Raw genomic sequence first — 20,102 nt, 5'->3', positions numbered from 1 at the left:
AAGAGATGAGTCAGGTGATATGTTAGCAAGTCTGTATAGCTCTATTGTGACTGTGGATACCACTACAGTGGAGGTCCTGTTGAACCACAGGGAAGCGACCGATACGGGGGCAGCGATACGGGGCCAGCGATACGGGGGCAGTTGCTTAATCTACTCTTGAACTTAAAGCTGCAATATGTAACTTCTTGGATGACCCGACCCAATGCACATAAAAGTGTGTGTTATAGATCTGTCAGTCACATTGAAAGCAAGTCTAAGAAGTGGTAGATCTGGTCTATGTGCGCTGTTTCTATGCTTCCCGTTCACGCGTCTTTTACTTTCGGTTTTGTACACCAGCTTCAAACGGGTGAAAATACAATTGTTTTGGTTATGAAAATGTATTTCGCAGCGGTTCTGGATGGTACAATGATTCTCTACACCAGGGGTAGTCAACTCTTACCCTACAAGGTCCGGAGGCTGCTGGTTCTGTTCTACCTGATAATTAACTGCACACACCTGGTGTCCCAGGTCTAAATCAGTCCCTAATTAGAGGGAAACAATGAACAAAAAATACAGTGGAACTGGCTTCGATGTCCAGAGTTGAGTTTGAAGGCCCTATACTATAATGTAAACTCACTGACTTTTGTACATCCCCTTGGTCCGTACAATTGACGTTATTTTAGCGCCCCAAAAACGTAATACTTCCAGATCAACTGTAATGTCAATGCCATTGTAAAGCATAATTTCTCCCCTTTCCAACAGAATCAATTACATGACCCCTACGCTGCCCATTTCTGCATGATTCAAGAAGGCAATGAGCCCCGCCGGGTCTTTGTACAAATGGCGGGTGGGGAAGCGAAACTAATGCGTGATAGTGAGAAGGAGAGATGTGTGGGAAAATTGCTTTTTTTCACTCGATCTGTCCAACTTCTCACCTTAACGCCTCTAAAATGTAAATAAAACACTATAAAGAGTTTATATAATGTGTCATTACATACCTATTTGAAGGTTTGTGTCGAATTTGAATCTGTTTTTTAGGGCGGTGCTAAAGTGATCTTAGAAGTAAACAGCGGTTTTGAGAATGATGATCGCATGCAAGGATGACGCAAAAAATGACTAGGTATCCCCCCCTACCCCAGTCACTGTCCATTTCTTGTTTTTAAAGGATGAGACAAGTCCTACACCTGGTGGAGAGAGATTGTAAGACAGAAATAGTTGCTTTATGCGTGCTGTACGTTACGACATGACACGCCACGATGTAACGGCGGGTCAGTTCTCTACCTTTCTCCAATACTATAGAGACATTACCATGTCGATCAACGCTTGAATAGAAACGTAGTTCACACCCCCGATTTTGAAGTCAACACAGTCACTACAGTCCCATTAGTTTTCTTTGTAGCCTCGTTTGAATGTTGCGGTTGCGCACATTTGTACGGAATGGGGTGAGTTTACGTTACTTGCTTGTTTTTTGTCACAAACTGAAATTAGAACTATTAGAATTGTAGCAACCAGGAAATGGCGGCGCGATTTCTGCATAGTGCATCTTTAAAAACACCTTTATGTCTCTACACACTTGGAGTTAACCATGTTTAAAAATATATATATATTCATCTGGCTCTGCACAATCACAGCCCATAGTGATTAGTGATGTAGTGTGTGTGCACGTGTTCTCACCATGGGCTGATCTTCATGAGGGGGATGGGGGCGCAGGTGAAGAAGACCGTTAGCAGCAGGAAGGACTTCCTACCCCATACATCTGATAGCGCACCAATCAGAGGAGCACTCAGGAACGACAGAATACCCTAGGGGAGAGAGGGAGAGGAATGAGGAGACCTTGGTGATCTGGGCACTGAAATAATGAGTAACTAACAGTTAACTAACATGGACAATCCTTCACACGTACTGTTTGTGGCTCTAGTCCAGTAGTCCATGCTTTCCCATGATACAACCTACTATACTAGGCATACACACTCCCACCTTCCAACATCTCCACAGACAACCTGAGGTTAACATAATTGAAACACTCCACTACACAGTCAACAAGAGATTAACAGCATCTACACACCCAACTACATAAACAACCGAAGATTAAAATGGAACATGGTGAGTTTACCTAACGAGTGTCCTAGCTACAGGCTAGACTGCAACAGGCTAGGCCGCTGTAAACTGTCGTTATCTTACCTTGACGCCGTGAATAAGCCCATTCATCAGGAATGTGTGTTGAGGGAATGTTTGATGTAAGACCTGGGAAACAAACACAGATAACACCTCAACTGTTGTGTCCATACAGTAGCCTACAGTAAGATAACCCACACAGTACCGTGTTACCACTTCAGTGTTAGTCAAACTAAAGCAGAGGAAAGTACTCATGCATTCACTTTCACAATATCGACTTCAATATAAAAAAGAGACAAAACAAAAATAATTGTTGTGTCTGTATTAGTACAGGGTAACAGACTTATGACCTAAGGTGACTGGTCTTCACATCAGTAACTCTCCCCCCCCAAAACAGAATGCCCTTTGACACTGCTGATGGTTACTTTGAAGATAAATGTACTTTACTACGACATGTGGCCATCTTAAGATGAATGGACAAACTGTAAATCGCTATGGATAAAAAGAGTCTGCTAAATGACAACTATTTAAAAATGTTCACTTAGGTCAACAGTTAGTCAAACTACAGCACAGGAAAATACCCATTACACAATATCCACTTCATTATTTGATCGTGACCTTTCTGCATCGGAGATAACAAATACAATTAGTTAGGTCACAGAAACTAAAAACAGAGGTAGAAAGGTCGAATGGGACTCCAGCACACTGTGTAAAGTTAGGTATCTTAAAGTACAACGTTTTGTTACATTGTTAACTGAAGGGAGGTCACCGAAACACACTGAGGCAAGCAGGCACATTGTGCATTTGAGGGAAATGATACAGAGGTCAGAAGTAAGGCATGGCAGTCCAAATACATGGGCTAAATCAATGCCATGCAGTTTTAAAAAAGTCTATAGTATTTGAGATGGGGGGGGGGGGGGTCACAGCTTGAGAACAAGTGAGGGAGGGGTCATTGACACCAGTAGGAACATGATCCTGTGCATATTCAGAGTCAGACAGGACAGATTGCACCCTAAATGGTACCACCCTATTCCCTACGAGCCCTGGTCAAAAAGTAGTGTGCTATATAGGGAATAATGTTCCCTTTCTGACACAGCCAGGGTCTGAGTATTGGTTAGGAGGACATGGACTCAATACAAACCTTGAGAAGAAAGATTAAGGCCGTGACCTCGGTGAGTCCCTTCAAAATAAAAGTCCCGCAATGAAGATGGTAAAAAATGTAATTAGGAGGAAATACTAGGAAATGGGTTTAACAATATATTTTAAAAAAGGAAAAAAGTTTAGCCTTCATATAATATCATAGAAGTGTTTACAACATTAAGAGTAATGATTACTAGATTGTTATTTGCATTTACTGTTACCATAACAATAATCGTATTATAATAATCAACTTGAGAAAACATTTAATTCCCATTGTTATTTTGTGGCCCTTAAAAAGGAGTGGCCAATCAGCTTAAAATGCAGAAATTGCTGATCAACAGTAAAACAGAAGTTTCAAATAATACGCAAGATCCTCTTCATCGCATTGGTAGAGAGTCGACGCACTGGGCACAAACAGGTTGAATCATTGATTATTTGTAATAAAAAAAATGTATGACTTTGAAATGTGATAATGCGATGATACTAACCTACAGCAACACGATCTCACTAGGACCCTGCCTCAATATTAAAATTTTATTAGACGAACCAAAATGCTTGACCTGATGCATATTGTGGTACGCAAGGTTGGCCTTGGGCTCATTTAAAATGTGTAAAGTCTGCAGCCTGCTCATCATCATTAACGTAATGTAGCCATTAACAGGTGCCAGATCTACTGATCACATTGATTCGCTTAATAAGGCGATGTCCGCACCCCTGCCAAAATCGAATTAGCATAATACAAAAATCCCCTTTAAAAAAAAATCTGAAAGGTGAGTTACAGCGGTGTTTGTCAGTCCATGAGACATCCCGAAAACCGGTCTTCTCACAAAATAGTCTGTAGCGGCCGAACGGTTTGGCCTAAAAACTATTTTGACCCCTCTATGAAAAGATGAATCACATACACGATGGTGTTCTCCATTCCACAAGCGTCTTGGGACTCGTCTGAAGTCGGTACAGCCGATCTGCCAACTTCTGTCTGTAGCGTCCGAACAGTTTGGGTTACACACTGATATGACCTGTGTGACTCTCCAGAACATGTCGGATGTTTTGCTCTGATGCCAACATGCCTCACCTGAAGGTCCCTCGGTACCAGTTTAAAACATTTATGGAACTTTACAGTGCATTCGGAAAGTATTCAGACCCCTTAACCTTTTCCACATTGAGGGGAAAAAGGCTGTACCGTAACAATCTACACACCATACCCCATAACGATGAAGCGAAAACAGGTGATTTTTTGTTTCTCATGGTCTGCGAGTCTTTAGGTGGCTTTTGGCAAACCAAGCAGGCTGTTGTGTGCCTTTTACTGAGGAGTGGCTTCCGTCTGGTCACTCTCATAAAGACCTGATTGGTGGAGTGCTGCAGAGATGGTTGTCCTTCTGGAACTTTCTCCCATCTCCACAGGGGAACTCTAGAGATCCATCAGAGTGACCATCGGATTCTTGGTCACCTCCCTGACCAAGGCCCTTCTCCCCCGATTGCTCAGTTTGGCCGGGCGGCCAGCTCCAGAAAGTGTCTTGGTGGTTCTCAACTTCTTCCATGTAAGAATGGAGGCCACTGTGTTCTTGGGGACCTTCAATGCTGCAGAAATGTTTTGGTACCCTTCCCCAGATCTGTGCCTCGACACAATCCTGTCTCGGAACTCTACAGACAATTCCTTCGACCTCATGGCTTTGTTTTTGCTCTGAGAGTACCAGTCAAAAGTTTGGACACACCTACTCATTCAATGGTTTTGCTTTATTTTTTACAATCTACAATAATAGTGAAGACATCAAAACTATGAAACAACACATATGGAATTATGTAACCCAAAAAAAGTGTTAAATCAAAATATATCTTATATTTGAGATTCTTCAAAGCAGGCACCCTTTGCCTTGACAGCTTTGCACATTTGGCATTCTCTCAACCAGGTTCTTGAGTCACCTGGAATGCATTTCAATTAACAGGTGTGCCTTGTTAAAAGTTAATTTGTGGAATTTCTTTCCTTAATGTGTTTGAGTCAATCAGTTGTGCTGTGACAAGTTAGGGGTGGTATACAGAATGGTTTTTTTACCAAATAGGGCTAAGTCCATATTATTGCAAGAACTGCTCAAATAAGCAAAAAGAAACGACAGTCCATCATTAAGACCAAGGTCAGTCAATCGGGAAAATTAATAACTTTGAAAGTTTCTTCGAGTTCAGTCGCAAAAATCATCAAGCTCTATGATGAAACTGGCTCTCATGAGGACCGCTACAGGAAAGGAAGACGCAGAGGTCCCTCGCTCTACCGCAGAGGATAAGTTCATTAGAGTTAATTGCGCCTCAGACTGCAGCCCAAATAAATGCTTCAGAGTTCAAGTAACAGACACATCAACTGTTCAGAGGAGACTGCGTGAATCAGGCATTCATGGTTGAATTGCTGCAAAGAAACCACTACTAAAGGACACCAATAAGAAGAGACTTGCTTGGGCCATGAAACATGAGTAATGGACACTACACCAGTGGAAATCTGTCCTTTGGTCTGATGAGTCCAAATTGGAATTTTTTGTTCCAACCGCCATGTCTTCGTGAGATGCAGAGTAGGTGAACGAATGATCTCCGCATGTATGGTTTCCACCGTGAAGCATGGAGGTGATGGTGCTTTGCTGGCGACACTGTCAGTGATTTATTTAAAATTCAAGACGCACACTTAACCAGCATGGCTAGCACAGCATTCTGCAACGATATAACATCCCATCTGGTTTGCGCTTAGTTCGACTATCATTTTGTTTTTCAACAGGACAATGACCCAACACACCTCCAAGGTGTGTAAGGGATATTTGACCAAGAAGGAGAGTGATGGAATGCTGCATCAGATCATCTGGCCTCCACAATCACCCGACCTCAACCCAATTTGGGGCAGCAGGTAGCCTAGTGGTTAGAGCCTTGGGCCAGTAACCAAAAGGTTACTGGATCTAATCCCCGAGCTGACAAGGTAAAAATCGGCCATTCTGCCCCTGAACAAGACTGTCATTGTAAATAGGAATTTGTTCTTAACTTGCCTAGCTAAACAAAGGTTACATTTTTTTTAAATGTAGATGGTTTGGGATGAGTTGGACTGCGGAGTGAAGGAAAAGCAGCCAACAAGTTCTCAGCATATGTTGGGATCTCCTTCAAGACTGTTGGAAAAGCATTCCAGGTGAAGCTGGTTGAGAGAATGCCAAGAGTGTGCAAAGCTGTCATCAAGGCAAAGGGTGTCTACTTTGAAGAATACATTTGATTTGTTTAACACTTGTCCAATAACAAAAAGTTAAACACTTGTTTTCTTATTACGTTGCAAAACGTTTTGCTACCTTGTGCCGTAATGAACATCTGTGACTGTCAATATTGTAGCTCAAAGATTGTTTGTGGTTATCATTTGTTTGGTTGGGGAGAAAAGTAACTAGAGCCATAGTAAACGTGTATATAGTTTGTCTGATATGATTACTTCTTTCATTAGTTCTTCCATTGAGGGGAGTCGTGTTAATATCTGCCTGAATCTAGGCCCCGTCCCAAATGGCACCCTATTCCCTATTGTGAGAGAAAAATTACATCTTTACCTGATTTGATATTAAATGTTTAACAATTAATACTTAACTAATAGTAAGACATTTCTGTCCTACTAGTGTCTGTGTTTTTATGGTCTCCACTCTAGTTCCCTGCAGCCAATCTGGGCGTATGGTCACCAGAGATGGCTTGAGCTGACAAATGAGTTAAAGACTGCATTACATAGCTATCCCTAGTAAAACACATTATTGTCTATTTTAACTCGAAGTGACACAACGACAAGGTTTAAAGTTTTCTATACAGTTTAAAGTTTCCTATACCGTATGAACACACTACAAGGTAGCCATCGCACACCAGGCTAGGTCCATTAACAGCAAGACTTCCCGCGAAGGCGCACTCTTGCCTGGGTGATAGCCCCGTAATAACAGAAATATAGGGATACTTAAAACATGAACTTAACAGCTAAGGAGTAGAACAATCCCTGCTTGTGTCAAAATCATCCTTGCATCTGGGAGACTAATCCAGGGTGGGGTTAAGGCAACAACCCACGTGCAGATAATGACAGGATGAACCCAGAGTGGCTTATGATGCTCCTTGGTGTGCATGGGAGGGGTTGAACCAACCACGAGTGAGTATTGTTAGTGTCAGCTATATATAGTACTCTGCATTTGTGTAAAGGTAAAGTTACTCGGTCCAACACTCAAGGGTGAGGGGGTCGACCAGCCTCATTATTGCAATAATTAAATAAAGATGATTGTTTGAAGAAATGACAGTCTCTCACTTGATTAGAATATTCCACGACACTATATAGTGCACTACTTTTGACCAGAGCCCTATTGGCCCTTCTCAAAAGTAGTGCACTATATAGGGAATAGGGTGCCATTTGGGACTCAGCCATATAACAACCTTGCACTGAACTTCTCCCCCCCCCCCTCGCTTTCTGATAAGCCCTTTCAAAAGTGAAAGGGACCTAGTTCAAATAATACACTGTTTGATGTCCCTTTACATATTCAGTCCATTAGTTCCTACCGACACAGAGCCTCTCATCCACACAGCAGGCTGCGTCATCAGGCTCACTCAACATTTCATTATCAATTCAATTATTCATAGCCGTTAGTGCAGCTGTTTGTTGGGAAATGTCACTCCCTGGTTGGGCTTAGGAAAGAATTAGGAATGGGTGGGAGGTATGAATGCAACATAAAACAGTCATTATGAATGCTATATACAATCCGGTCCTTTTGGGGGACGAGGGCTCTTATCATTTTGGTCATTCAGCAGACACTCTTATCCAGAGTGATTTAAGAGCTTGTTGTGCTCAGTGGGGGTGTGCAACGGGGCTGGCTCAGTGGTTAGTGGAACATGGCTGGCCAGACACCTATAGAGAGCTGAGACTGATGAGAAACATCATAATGTCAGGGTTTCTCCTGGATCAAAATGGGGCTTAGGTGGTGGGCGTGGCGGGGGTATGGCCAACGGTGCGATCGCCGACTTGACATTTTAGAGGCCCTCGTTGGCCGCAGTGACAATTTAGCGGTTTTAAAGCAAATGTCTTGCTATTCTACACATCTTTCCATCGCTTATGCTATTTGAGTGACACAAACGTTAAAACAAAATCAAATGGGGCCATGACCAAAATACTTCTGAATGAATAATTTGGGGAATTTTAGATTCTCTCTGACTGTCAAGCTTATATTTTGGTAAATTGTTAGTTCTTAAAGAAAATCTTATTGAAAAATATATTTATATCCATTATCTCTTCTACATACTTTATATCTGGTTTGAGATGTATAAGTTGGGGGGGGGGGGCATAGGCGGCCCGAAACACTTAGGCGGCAGGCCAAATGGTTTTCTGCATAGAAAAGTCCCTGAATGTAATGCTTTGCATCAGGTGGTTCATCATGATCAATCACACCTTATAGTTACGCTTTAACAAGGACCTTGAGTTAGATTTTTCTTCTTCTCCCAGACAGGTAATGTGGTCAGGACAAACTCAGGACGCGAGGCGTACTGCATGCTTTGGCCTCCGGTGTGATGGCCATTTGGGCTAGCGTGGGCATGTGTTGTTGAAGCTTGTTTTGCATACAGTAGCAAGGTGGGTTGTAGATTACTGTGATCATGGGCAGGGTAGCCAATGAGCATGCATTGTATATCCCAGCTGTATGTATCCCTAAGTAACCACTAACCGTGGGTTTAATAGTTGAGAGGAGCAGTTGGGCTCAGGTGTGAGTCACACCTGAGACCAGTTGGTGGTTTACTCATGTGATAATGACCGAGAAGCCGGTGTTTAGAGGATATATTGGCATGAGTGTCGTTAGGCCCAAGACGTCATAGCTTTAGCCGGTGGTAAATTTGTGGAACAGACACAGGCGTTGCGTTCCCTACTGTACGTAGACCAATATAAGCTAGAGAACAGCTGGTGGTGGTGGTTACCGTGGAAATGGGTTGTATCACGACTGTATGTAATGTAGTCCTAGGTAAGCTCCATAGTTGAGGGGAGCAGGTGGGCACAGGTGTGTGGTGGTTTACCTACTTACAGTTTCTACTGTGGGGATGGGCGTGGTGAGCTCAGCTGTGAGCAGTCCTATGTGACCTACTCCTATGCTCTACAGTACGCATCACTGCATAAGCCCTATGGGTCCTGGAAAACAGTAATGCACTCTAGGGACGTGACCGTAGACTCAGGGGGTTAACCTACCGTTAGCATGGGCGTGGTGAGCACATGGTCTCAGGGGTTTGATGGGGGGGGGGGTTTAACCTACCGTTTGCATGGGCGTGGTGAGCACGTGGTCTCAGGGGTTTGATGGGGGGGGGGGGGTGTTAACCTACCTTTAGCATGGGCGTGGTGAGCACGTGGTCTCAGGGGTTTGATGGGGGGGGGGGTTAACCTACCGTTAGCATGGGCGTGGTGAGCACGTGGTCTCAGGGGTTTGATGGGGAGGGGGGGTTAACCTACCGTTAGCATGGGCGTGGTGAGCACGTGGTCTCAGGGGTTTGATGGGGGGGGGGGGTTAACCTACCGTTAGCATGGGTGTGGTAAGAAGCCCCCAGGCAAAGAACTCCAGGAAGATCACCACCACAGCATGATAGACGCTGGGCTCACCCATCCCCTGGGGCTACAGCATGGAGAGATAGAGAGGAGAAACGGAAAAAAGAGAGATAAGAGAAAAGGAGGGAAGGGGGGAGAGAGGAGAAAATAAGAAAAAAAAAATCAGATTAGCTGACAGGCATACAATTCCAAAATGCTGACTGCACAACCACAAAACTTTAATTTAAAATAGCCAATGGACAACAATCGTTTCAAAAGTAGTGTGAGCAGTGTGAGTGAACATCCACCAAACTGCAACAGGTGCTGAGTATAGTGAGTGGGACTGCCCTTCTAACCCCAAGTGTCCACGAACATGTTCACTTCTGTTCATGAATTTAAAAGGAAAAGACTGGTGAAATATGATGGAACTCCCTACCCATGCCAACACCAATCCAATCCTTTTACATGCGTGGGGAGGAACGCAGAAGCGTATACTTCCCCAGAGATGGAAGAGGGAACATGGGAGTCTTGACAGAGAGGTGGGAAAGCCGCATTTGCTGTAAAAGTAGGGCTGGGTGTGTTCGTTCTAGACCACAAATCATGCAATGCAATGTCAAGGATGGCTAGTTTCATTCTGACTGCCATCGCCTAGATCAAGCTAGTCTGCAGGTAACCAAGACCGTGTCAAAGGCTATTTGAAATCCAAACTATTATTGTTGAGAACATATGGTTCTCGTGAGATCTCATTGGCTCAAGACTATAGCCAACATAAACAAGTGGTCTCAAAGTCTCAATTCTAGTACCTACCCAAACCATGTTCCAAAGGACCACATTACTCAATCAAGATCATTGACCTTTTGGTTATTATTGAAGCCTGAATTGAAGGGACAAAACTCAAGCAAACTCATACTCGTATTTCAGCCAGCTAGGTAACGTTTTGTTTGGAGTAGTGTGAACTGACAAAGTCATTAACCTTTTAGGGATAGGGGGCAGCATTTTCACTTTGGATGAATAGCGTGCCCAGAGTGAACTGCCTCGTACTCTGTCCCAGGTGCTAATATATGGTTATTATTATTACGATTGGATAGAAAACACGGAAGTTTCTAAAACTGTTTGAATGATGTCTGTGAGTATAACAGAACTCATATGGCAGGCAAAACCTGAGAAAAAATCCAAACAGGAAGTGGGAATTCTGAGGCTGGTCGATTTTCAACTCATCGCCTATTGAAATCCCAGTGGGATATGGATCTGTTTGCACTTCCTACGGCTTCCACTAGACGTCAACAGTCTGTAGAACGTTGAATGAAGCTTCTACTGTGATGTTGAGCCAGATGGGAGCTGTTTGAGTCAGTGGTCTGGCAGAGCGCCAGGTCTTGGTCATGCACATTCCACATGATATCGACTTGCGTTCCATTACTTCTATAGACACAAAGGAATTCTCCGGTTGGAACGTTATTGAATATTTATGGCTAACAACATCTTAAAGATTGATTCCATACTTAGTTTGACACGTTTATTCGACCTGTAATATACGTTTTTGAAGTTTTCGTCCGAAGTTCGCCTGGACCTGCACGAGCGTTTGGATATGTGTACTACTTGGACATAAATAATGGACATTATCGAACAAAACAACAATTTATTGTGGAACTAGGATTCCTGGGAGTGCATTCTGATGAAGATCAAAGGTAAGGGAATATTTATAATGTAATTTCGTATTTCTGTTGACTCCAACATGGCGGAGATATGTTGTTTCTATCTGAGCGCCGTCTCAGATTATTGCATGGTTTGCTTTTTCCGTAAAGTTTTTTTGAAATCTGACACACACTTGTTCTTAATGCAACCGCTATCTTTAATTCTATGTAAAACATGTATCTTTCATCAAAGTTTATGATGAGTATTTCTGTTATTTGATGTGACTCTGAACATTTCTGAACATGGCGCCAATGTAAACTGAGATTTTTGGATAGAAATATGCACATTATCTAACAAAACATACATGTATTGTGTAACATGATGTCCTATGAGTGTCATCTGATGAAGATCATCAAAGGTTAGTGATTAATTTTATCTCTATTTCTGCTTTTTGTGACTCCTATCTTTGGCTGGGAAAATAGCTGTGTGTTTTTTGGACTTGGCGGTGATCTAACATAATCATGTGTTGTGTTTTCGCTGTAAAGCATTTTATTTATTTTAAATCGGACACGATGGGTAGAGTAACAAGATGTTTATCTTTCATTTGCTGTATTGGACTTGTTAATGTGTGAAAGTTACATGTTTCTAAAAAAATATTTTTGCATTTCCCGCGCTACCTTTTCAGCGGAATGTTGTCGAGGGGTTCTGCTAGCGGAACGTGTGTCCTAGAAAGGTTAACTGACAACAATTCATGAAGTTTGATACAGTCCTTTCAGATGACATTTACAAATCATGCATTTTATAGCCATCACATCCCTACAGACACTGTATCAACCTCATGCTTCAGCTAGCTACCTAGGAAAGCAACACATCCAACCAGTGAGTGAGTATGCATGTAGGGATGCACGATATATAAAAATATATATATAAAAAGAATTCGGTAAACATATCGGAATCGGACGAATTTAGCTAAAAATACAAACATCGGTATCGGCCCGATGTCTAGTTGAACCTTTTCTCAATAGGGGGGGCGCTGTTTTCACTTTGTAAAAAATCGTGCCCAAATTAAACTGCCTCGTACTCTATTCTAGCTCGTACAATATGCATATTATTATTACTATTGGATAGAAAACACACTCAAGTTTCTAAAACCGTTTGAATTATATCTGTGAGTAAAACAGAACTCATTTTGCAGCAAACTTCCTGACAGGAAGTGAAAAATCTGAAATCGAGGCTCTGTTCCAGGGCCTTCCTATTAATTTGCCTGAAATCTATGGATATACATGCACTTCATATGCCTTCCACTAGATGTCAACAGGCTGTGGGAGGTGGAATGGGGTGTCTAGCTTGATCTGAGGCCGAACAAGAGCTTTTGGAATGACGTGTCTGGAAATTTCATTGTCTTTGAAGGCGCGAGAAGGAACCCCAGATTGCCTTCTGAAAAGCTTTCGGTATACACGTTAGATATCTCCGGCTCTGATTTTATTTGATAGATGTGATAAAAACATCATAAAGTAGTTTTTTTTCAACCGAGTTGTATCAGTTTATTGAACGTTTATTGCGAGTTTTGGAATTTTCTTTTCTTTGCATCAGGTGAAGTTGGGCACGTTTGCGCCACATGGCTAGCTATGGTTGCTAATTCGACAGGAGAAGAGGACATTCTAAAACCAAACAACGATTATTCTGGACCAAGGACTCCTTGTACAAGATTCTGATGGAAGCTCAGCAAAAGTAGGAACCATTTATGATGTTATTTCGTATTTCTGTGGAAAATGTTTAGTCCTATTTGCCGCCCTTATTGCGGGCGCTGTCTCGCTATAACGTAACCTGTATGTCGTACTAAAGTTATTTTAAAAAATCTAACACAGCGGTTGCATTAAGAACTAGTGTATCTTTCATTTGCTGTACAACATGTATTTTTTAGTAAAGTTCATGATGAGTTATTTGATTAGATGACTGTCCAAAATATCTCCGGAGAATTTTGTGCATTTTGGCTACGTATTCACATTGTAAAACCACGATTTGTACCGCTAAATATGCACATTTTCGAGTAAAAACATATATGTATTGTGTAACATGATGTTATAGGACTGTCATCTGATGAAGTTTGTCAAGGTTAGTGAATAATTTAATATCTTTTGCTGGTTTTTGCGATCGCTACCTTTTGCTGCTGATAAATGCGTTTGTGTGTTTGGCTATTGTGGTAAGCTAATATAATGCTATATTGTGTTTTCGCTGTAAAACACTTAAAAATTGGAAATATTGGCTGGATTCACAAGATGTTTATCTTTCATTTGCTGTACACCATGTATTTTTCATAAATGTTTTATGATGAGTATTTAGGTATTTCACATTGCTCTCTGTAATTATTCCGGCTGCTTTGGTGATATTTTTTATGGTAGCTGCAATGTAAAACTATGATTTATACCTCAAATATGCACATTTTCGAACAAAACATAGATTTATTGTATAACATGTTATAAGACTGTCATCTGATGAAGTTGTTTCTTGGTTAGTGACTAATTATATCTCTATTTGGTCAGTTTTGTGATAGCTACCTATGCGGTAAGAAAATTGTGAAAATATGCGGTTGAGTCTTTTGCTATTGTGGTTAGCTAATAGAAATACATTGTGTTTTCGCTGTAAAACATTTTAAAAATCGGAAATGATGGCTGGATTCACAAGATGTGTATCTTTCATTTGGTGTCTTGGACTTGTGATTTCATGATATTTATATGCTAGTATTTACTTGTGGCGCTATGCTAGGCTATGCTAGTCAGCTTTTTTACTGATGAGGATGCTCCTGGATGGTGATGAAGTAGAAGTTAACGCCGATGTGCAAAACCGATGTCAAAGCTGACGTGCATACCTACACTACCATTCAAAAGTTGTGTCACTTAGAAATGTCCTTGTTTCTGAAAGTAAAGCAAAAAAATGTTGTCCATTAAAATATCAAATTGATCAGAAATACAGTGTAGACATGGTTAATGTTGTAAATGACTATTGTAGCTGGAAACGGCTGATTGTTTATGGAATATCTACATAGGTGTACAGAGGCCCATTATCAGCAACCATCACTCCTGTGTTCCAAAGGCACGTTGTGTTAGCTAATCCAAGTTTATCATTAGAAAACCCTTTTGCAATTATGTTAGCACAGCTGAAAACTGTTGTTCTAATTAAGAAGCAATAAAACTGGCCTTCTTTAGACTAGTTGAGTATCTTTGTGGAGCATCAGCATTTGATTACAGGCTCAAAATGGACAGAAGCAAAGGACTTTTCTGAAACTCATCAGTCTATTCTTGTTCTGAGAAATGAAGGCTATTCCATGCGAGAAATTGCCAAGAAACTGAAGATCTCGTACAAAGCTGTGTACTACTCCTTTCACACAACAGTGCAAACTGCCTCTAACCAGAATAGAAAGAGGAGTGGGAGGCCCCGGTGAACAACTGAACAAGAGGACAAGTACATTAGAATGTCTCAAATAGCAGCTTCATTAAATAGTACCCGCAAAACACTAGTCTCAACGTCAACAGTGAAGAGGCGACTCAGGGATGCTGGTCTTCTAGGCAGAGTTTCAAAGAAAAAGACATCTCAGACTGGCCAATAAAAATGAAAGATTAAGATGGGCAAAAAAGAACACCGACACTGGACAGAGGAGCATCCCGGAGTCGCCTCTTCACTGTTGACGTTGAGACTGTCATCAAGGCAAAGGGTGGCTACTTTTGAAGAATCAAAAAAATATATTTTGATTTGTTTCACAGTTTTTTGGTTGCTACGTGATTCCATATGTGTTATTTCATAGTTGAGGTCTTCACTATTATTCTAGACTGTAGAAAATAGTAAACAAAGAAAAATCCTGGAATGAGCAGGTGTCCAAACTTTTGACTGGTAACACACACACAAACTAGATGACTGACAGGGCTCATTGTTTTGAAGCCACCGTGCCTCCATCTTGGCTCTCCCCAACCACTGTAAAAACTATTTTGGAAGCTATAGAATTGCATTGATTGATTGATTGATTTTTTTTGTGGTTGCTGCCATGTTTATTCTTTTACAGACACCTTAATGCATAGTTTTCAATTATATTATGTGAGCTAAACATAAAAAAAGGAATGGAAAATTCAATACCCTACAACATTGCACAGTTTGGTCTTGATCGGATTTAGCTTCAGAGAAACTGCGCAATGAGTGCAGAGAAAAAAATAATACCTCATGCAATTCAAATAACTGAACCGATGGTGAAGTAGTTTAAAAAAACAACGAATTGAAATACAATAGAATTCCATTCATTCCAATGGAGGACTACTCCTTCTAGGGAGTGCCAACATGGCCGACCTATTGCTTCAAAGCCTCTCATTGGCCTATACACAGCATTAGCGATCTTATGTTTATCTACACAGAGTGTACAAACATTAGGAACACCTGCTCCTTCAACGACAGACAGACCAGGTGAAAGCTATGATCCCTTATTAAATCCACTTCAATCAGTATAGATGAAGGGGGAGACCGGTTAAATAATGTTTTTTAAGCCATGAGACATGGATTGTGTATCATTCAGAGGGTGAATGGGCAACACAAAATATTTAAGTGCCTTAGAACGGGAAGTAGCAGGTGCCAGGCACACCGGTCTGTGTGTCAAGAACAGCAACGCTGCTGGTTTTTTTCCACGCTCAACAGGTTCCTGTGTGCATCAATAATGGTCCACCACCCAAAGGACATCCGGCAAACTTGTCAACTTGGGAAGCATTTGAGTCAACATGGGCAGCATCCCTGTGGAACGCATTCGACACCTTGTAGTCCATGCCCCGACTAATTGAGACTGTTCTGAGGGCAAAAGGGTGTGCAACTCAATATTATTAAGGTGTTCCTAATGTTTTCTACACCATTGCAAACAACTGACACCGAGTTAAACGTGTTCGATTTGCTTTGTTTGAATACTACAGTAGCTTGACTAGCCATCACATACACTTGAGGCACAATTTTAATCTAAAAGCTAAAAAACATCTTACGTCAAACACCAAACAAACTCGGATGACGCGTGGCTCAAAGCTAACAGCTGACTTAACTCGCTGTGTCTTGTTTCCTTTAACAGTAACGTTACAACTTGTACCACCTAGCAAACATTAGCTCACGTTAGCTAGCCAACAGCTGCTAGTTTGACATGACACTAGTGAGCTGACATGTTAAACTGCCCAGCCCGAAAACAACTGGTAGCTAAACTTGATAAAACAAGCAAAATAAAATATCATGCAAAACATGTCAATGTACATAGCTACCAGGCTAACGAAGAAAAATAGCAAAATATGTTAGCTAACGTTACTCACACTGCCTCCATCTTTTATAATAATTTTCTTAGCCAGAAGAACGCTGCGGTTCAGCCGCTTTTTCTTCTTCTTTTCTCCCGTCATTGTTAACTTATGTCCATTCTTGATGTCAGAGGGGTAACTTCAGTAATAAGCTCTGGAAAATGATCAATATTTGCCTTCGCCTTCTCTGGCTACATAGCAAGTGATTACCCAATGCACATATCCCCACCTCATTTTGATCCATCTTCCTGTGTAAAAAACAAACCGCCCCTCCGGCACGAGACTTAGCCCTGATTGGCAGGCACTAAGGAGGCGGAAAAGGAACCTCTGGATTTGATAGGTTCAGTAAAAAGTTTGTACTATTGATCACAAAATGTATTTTGTCGACATCATCTGTAAGTTTTGCCAGAACAGAGGAACATCATTTCAGGCAGTACAGTAACACATGCTCTGATATAATTCATTGTAGGCGGCATGTGTTCATCTGTCCCTTTTCACCATACAAAAAATAAAAAGTAGTCTACAGTTACCTTTTCACCTCGTCTTCGTTTATTGGTTGTTTGGCACATTGACATGTCCATCAAATATGTAAGTGAAAACCCAACATGCAACAATTGCATTGAGTTTACGGGGTTACAGTTCAAAGGAAATCAGTCAGTTGAAATACATTCATTAGGCCCTAATCTATGGATTTCAAATGACTGGGAATACAGATGTGCATCTGTTGGTCACAGATACCTTAACAAAAGTGGGCCTCAGGATCTCAAGATGGTATTTTTGTGCATTCAAATTGCCATCATTGTTGTCTGTAGCTTATGCCTGCCCAAACCATAACCCCACCGCCACCGTGGGGCACTTTGTTCACAACGTTGACATCAGCAAACCGCTCACCCACAGACACCATACACGAGACCGGTTGGACGTACTGCCAAATTCTCTAAAATGACGTATGCGGTTTATGGTAGAGAAATGAACATGGCAATAGCTCTGGCGGACATTCCTGCAGTCAGTATGCCAATTGCACACTCCCTCAAAACTTGAGACATTGTGGCATTGTGTCGTGTTACAAAACCGCACATTTCAGGGGCCTTTTATTGTCCCCAGCACAAGGTGCACCTGTGTAATAAGCATGCTGTTTAAATCAGCTTCTGGATATGCCACACCTGCCAGGTGGATGGATTATCTTGGCAAAGGAAAAATGCTCACTAACAGGGATGTAAACAAATTGTGCACAAAATTAGAGAGAAATAAGCTTTTTGTGCGTATGGAAAATTTCTGGGATCTTTAAGTTTCAGCTCAGGAAACATGGCACCAACACTTTACATGTTGCGTTTATATTTTTTGTTGTGCCGAGGAGTATTTCTGTCTGTAATAAAGCCCTTTTGTGTGGAAAAACTCATACTGATTGGCTGGGTCTGGCTCTACAGTGGGTGGGCCTATGGCTTCCCATGCCCACCAATGGCTGCACCCCTGCCCAGTCATGGGAAATCCACACATTAGGGCCTAATGTATTTATTTCAATTGACTGATTTTCTTATAACTCAGTAAAATCTTAGAAATTGTTGCGTTTACATTTTTGTTCAGTATAATTCGGAATTACCCCATTCATAATACACAGACATGATAAACTGGATGAATTTGTGATACTTGATAAAGTAATGTACAAAATTACTGATGTGAGCAGGCAGTCAGTCAATCTATGATGAGGGAGAGAGAAGGTGCATTATCTTAAAGGTAGACTCAGCGATATGAAGTAGATGCTCAAAGTAAATAGCATTGTCGGTCAATTTACGCAACAACTAAGAGTGTTGAAGTAAGGCTAAACTTCTCCGCTGTTTTGGTCCCGTATGCTTCACATTGTAACTCTGTGAAGCAAACTCATGCAGATTCTGTCTTAGAGCAAAGTCTTGCATCTCGCTCATCGCAATCTCTTCAGTGCTGCTCGTGTCTACATCATTTAGCTGAGTCAACATTTAACTGTCATGTTTTTTGTGGGGGATGCTTGTGAAAATGTAAAAATATGTCAATATATATAAAAATATAAAAAAGAAGGAGGACCAAGGTGAAAATATCCATTTCCATTTCAATGCTGATAACCTTAAAACAGTCTTGACTGTATTGTTTTCATTTTAGGTTAATTATCAATAAAATAGAACATTTATTTCACAAAGTACCAAACTAGGTGGCATAGAAGTAGTCCATTGCAAACAAGGAGCCTGTATTATGGATTTAAATTATTTGGTCCTCGTTATACAGGTGCGACACAGGTGAGACATCCAAAATACTCTGATTTACAATAACATGAGATTGTACATGGTTGAAATCAAAGGTGCATTGGTACAACAGACTGCACTGTGTCTTGTGTAATTCCATTATGACAGTATTAGAGAACCACAGATGCCTTCTTAAGAGGCTCTCAACGTCAACAGCAGCATCGTGGACTACAGGAGGAGGAGGGCCAAGCACCCCCCCCCCCCCTTCACATAGACTGGGATGTAGTGGAGCAGATCGAGAGCTTCATGTTCCCTAGTGTTCATGTCACTAAGGACCTATCATGGTTCAAACACACCAAGACAGCTGTGAAGAGGGCACGACAACACCTATTCCCTCCTCAGGAGGCTGAAAAGATTTGGCATGGGTGCTTAGATTCTCAAAAGGTTCTATAGCTGCACCATCGAGAGCATTCTGACTGGTTGCATAACCGCTTGGTATGGCATCAGAGGGTAGTGTGTACGGGCCAGTACATCACTGGGACCGAGCTTCCTGCCATCCAGGACCTCTATACCAGGCAGTGTCAAAAGGAAGATCAGTTGGTAGAGCATGGCACTTGCCAGGGTTGTGCGTGCGATTCCCACAGTGGACCAGTACGAACAAATATAAAAATGTATGCACTCACTACTGTAAGTCGCTCTGAATAAGAGCATCTGCTAAATGACTAAAATGTAAAAATGTAAGTTACAGACTGTTCTCTCTGCTACCGCATGGCAAGCGGTACCGTAGCGCCAAGTCTAGGACCAAAAGGCTCCTTGAGAGCTTCTACCCCCAAGCCATAAGACTGCTGAACAGTTAATAAAATGGCCACCCGGACTGCCATCTCTTATTTATTCAAATCTTTTTGCACCGACTCTCTTGCACAGGCTCGATGTACCCTCACTGGACTCTAGCCAGACACACTACACAACAAGTCCAACACACACACACATACATACATTCACACGCTTCACATACGGTGCTGCTACTTTGTTTATTATATATGCATAGTCACTTTACCCCTACCTACATGTACAGTACCAGTCAAACGTTTGGACACACCTACTCATTCAAGGGGTTTTTCTTACTATTTTCTAAATTGTAGAATAATAGTGAAGACATCAAAAATATGAAATAACACATGGCATCATGTA

The 20,102-nt window shown here is 41.6% G+C and overlaps 1 protein-coding gene across 1 annotated transcript in view; it reads right to left on the bottom strand.

Moving 5' to 3' along the window:
* The window catches only part of mfsd14a2 (major facilitator superfamily domain containing 14A2), a 42,376-nt gene extending 25,444 nt beyond the window's left edge, over positions 1 to 16,932 (bottom strand). The window contains exons 1-4 of the mRNA XM_071360872.1: positions 16,717 to 16,932; positions 9,753 to 9,848; positions 2,161 to 2,223; positions 1,654 to 1,781 (exon numbers count right to left, since the gene is read on the bottom strand). Of these exons, the coding sequence (XP_071216973.1) occupies positions 1,654 to 1,781; positions 2,161 to 2,223; positions 9,753 to 9,848; positions 16,717 to 16,800 (371 nt within the window). The 5' untranslated portion in view covers positions 16,801 to 16,932. The remainder of the gene's footprint in view (positions 1 to 1,653; positions 1,782 to 2,160; positions 2,224 to 9,752; positions 9,849 to 16,716) is intronic.
* Between the last annotated feature and the right edge of the window lie 3,170 nt (positions 16,933 to 20,102).

Source organism: Salvelinus alpinus, chromosome 23, assembly GCF_045679555.1.
Source record: "Salvelinus alpinus chromosome 23, SLU_Salpinus.1, whole genome shotgun sequence".
Classification (NCBI taxonomy): domain Eukaryota; kingdom Metazoa; phylum Chordata; class Actinopteri; order Salmoniformes; family Salmonidae; genus Salvelinus; species Salvelinus alpinus.
Note: the sequence above shows the minus strand (reverse complement) of the source record. Positions and strands in the feature narration are given on the sequence as shown.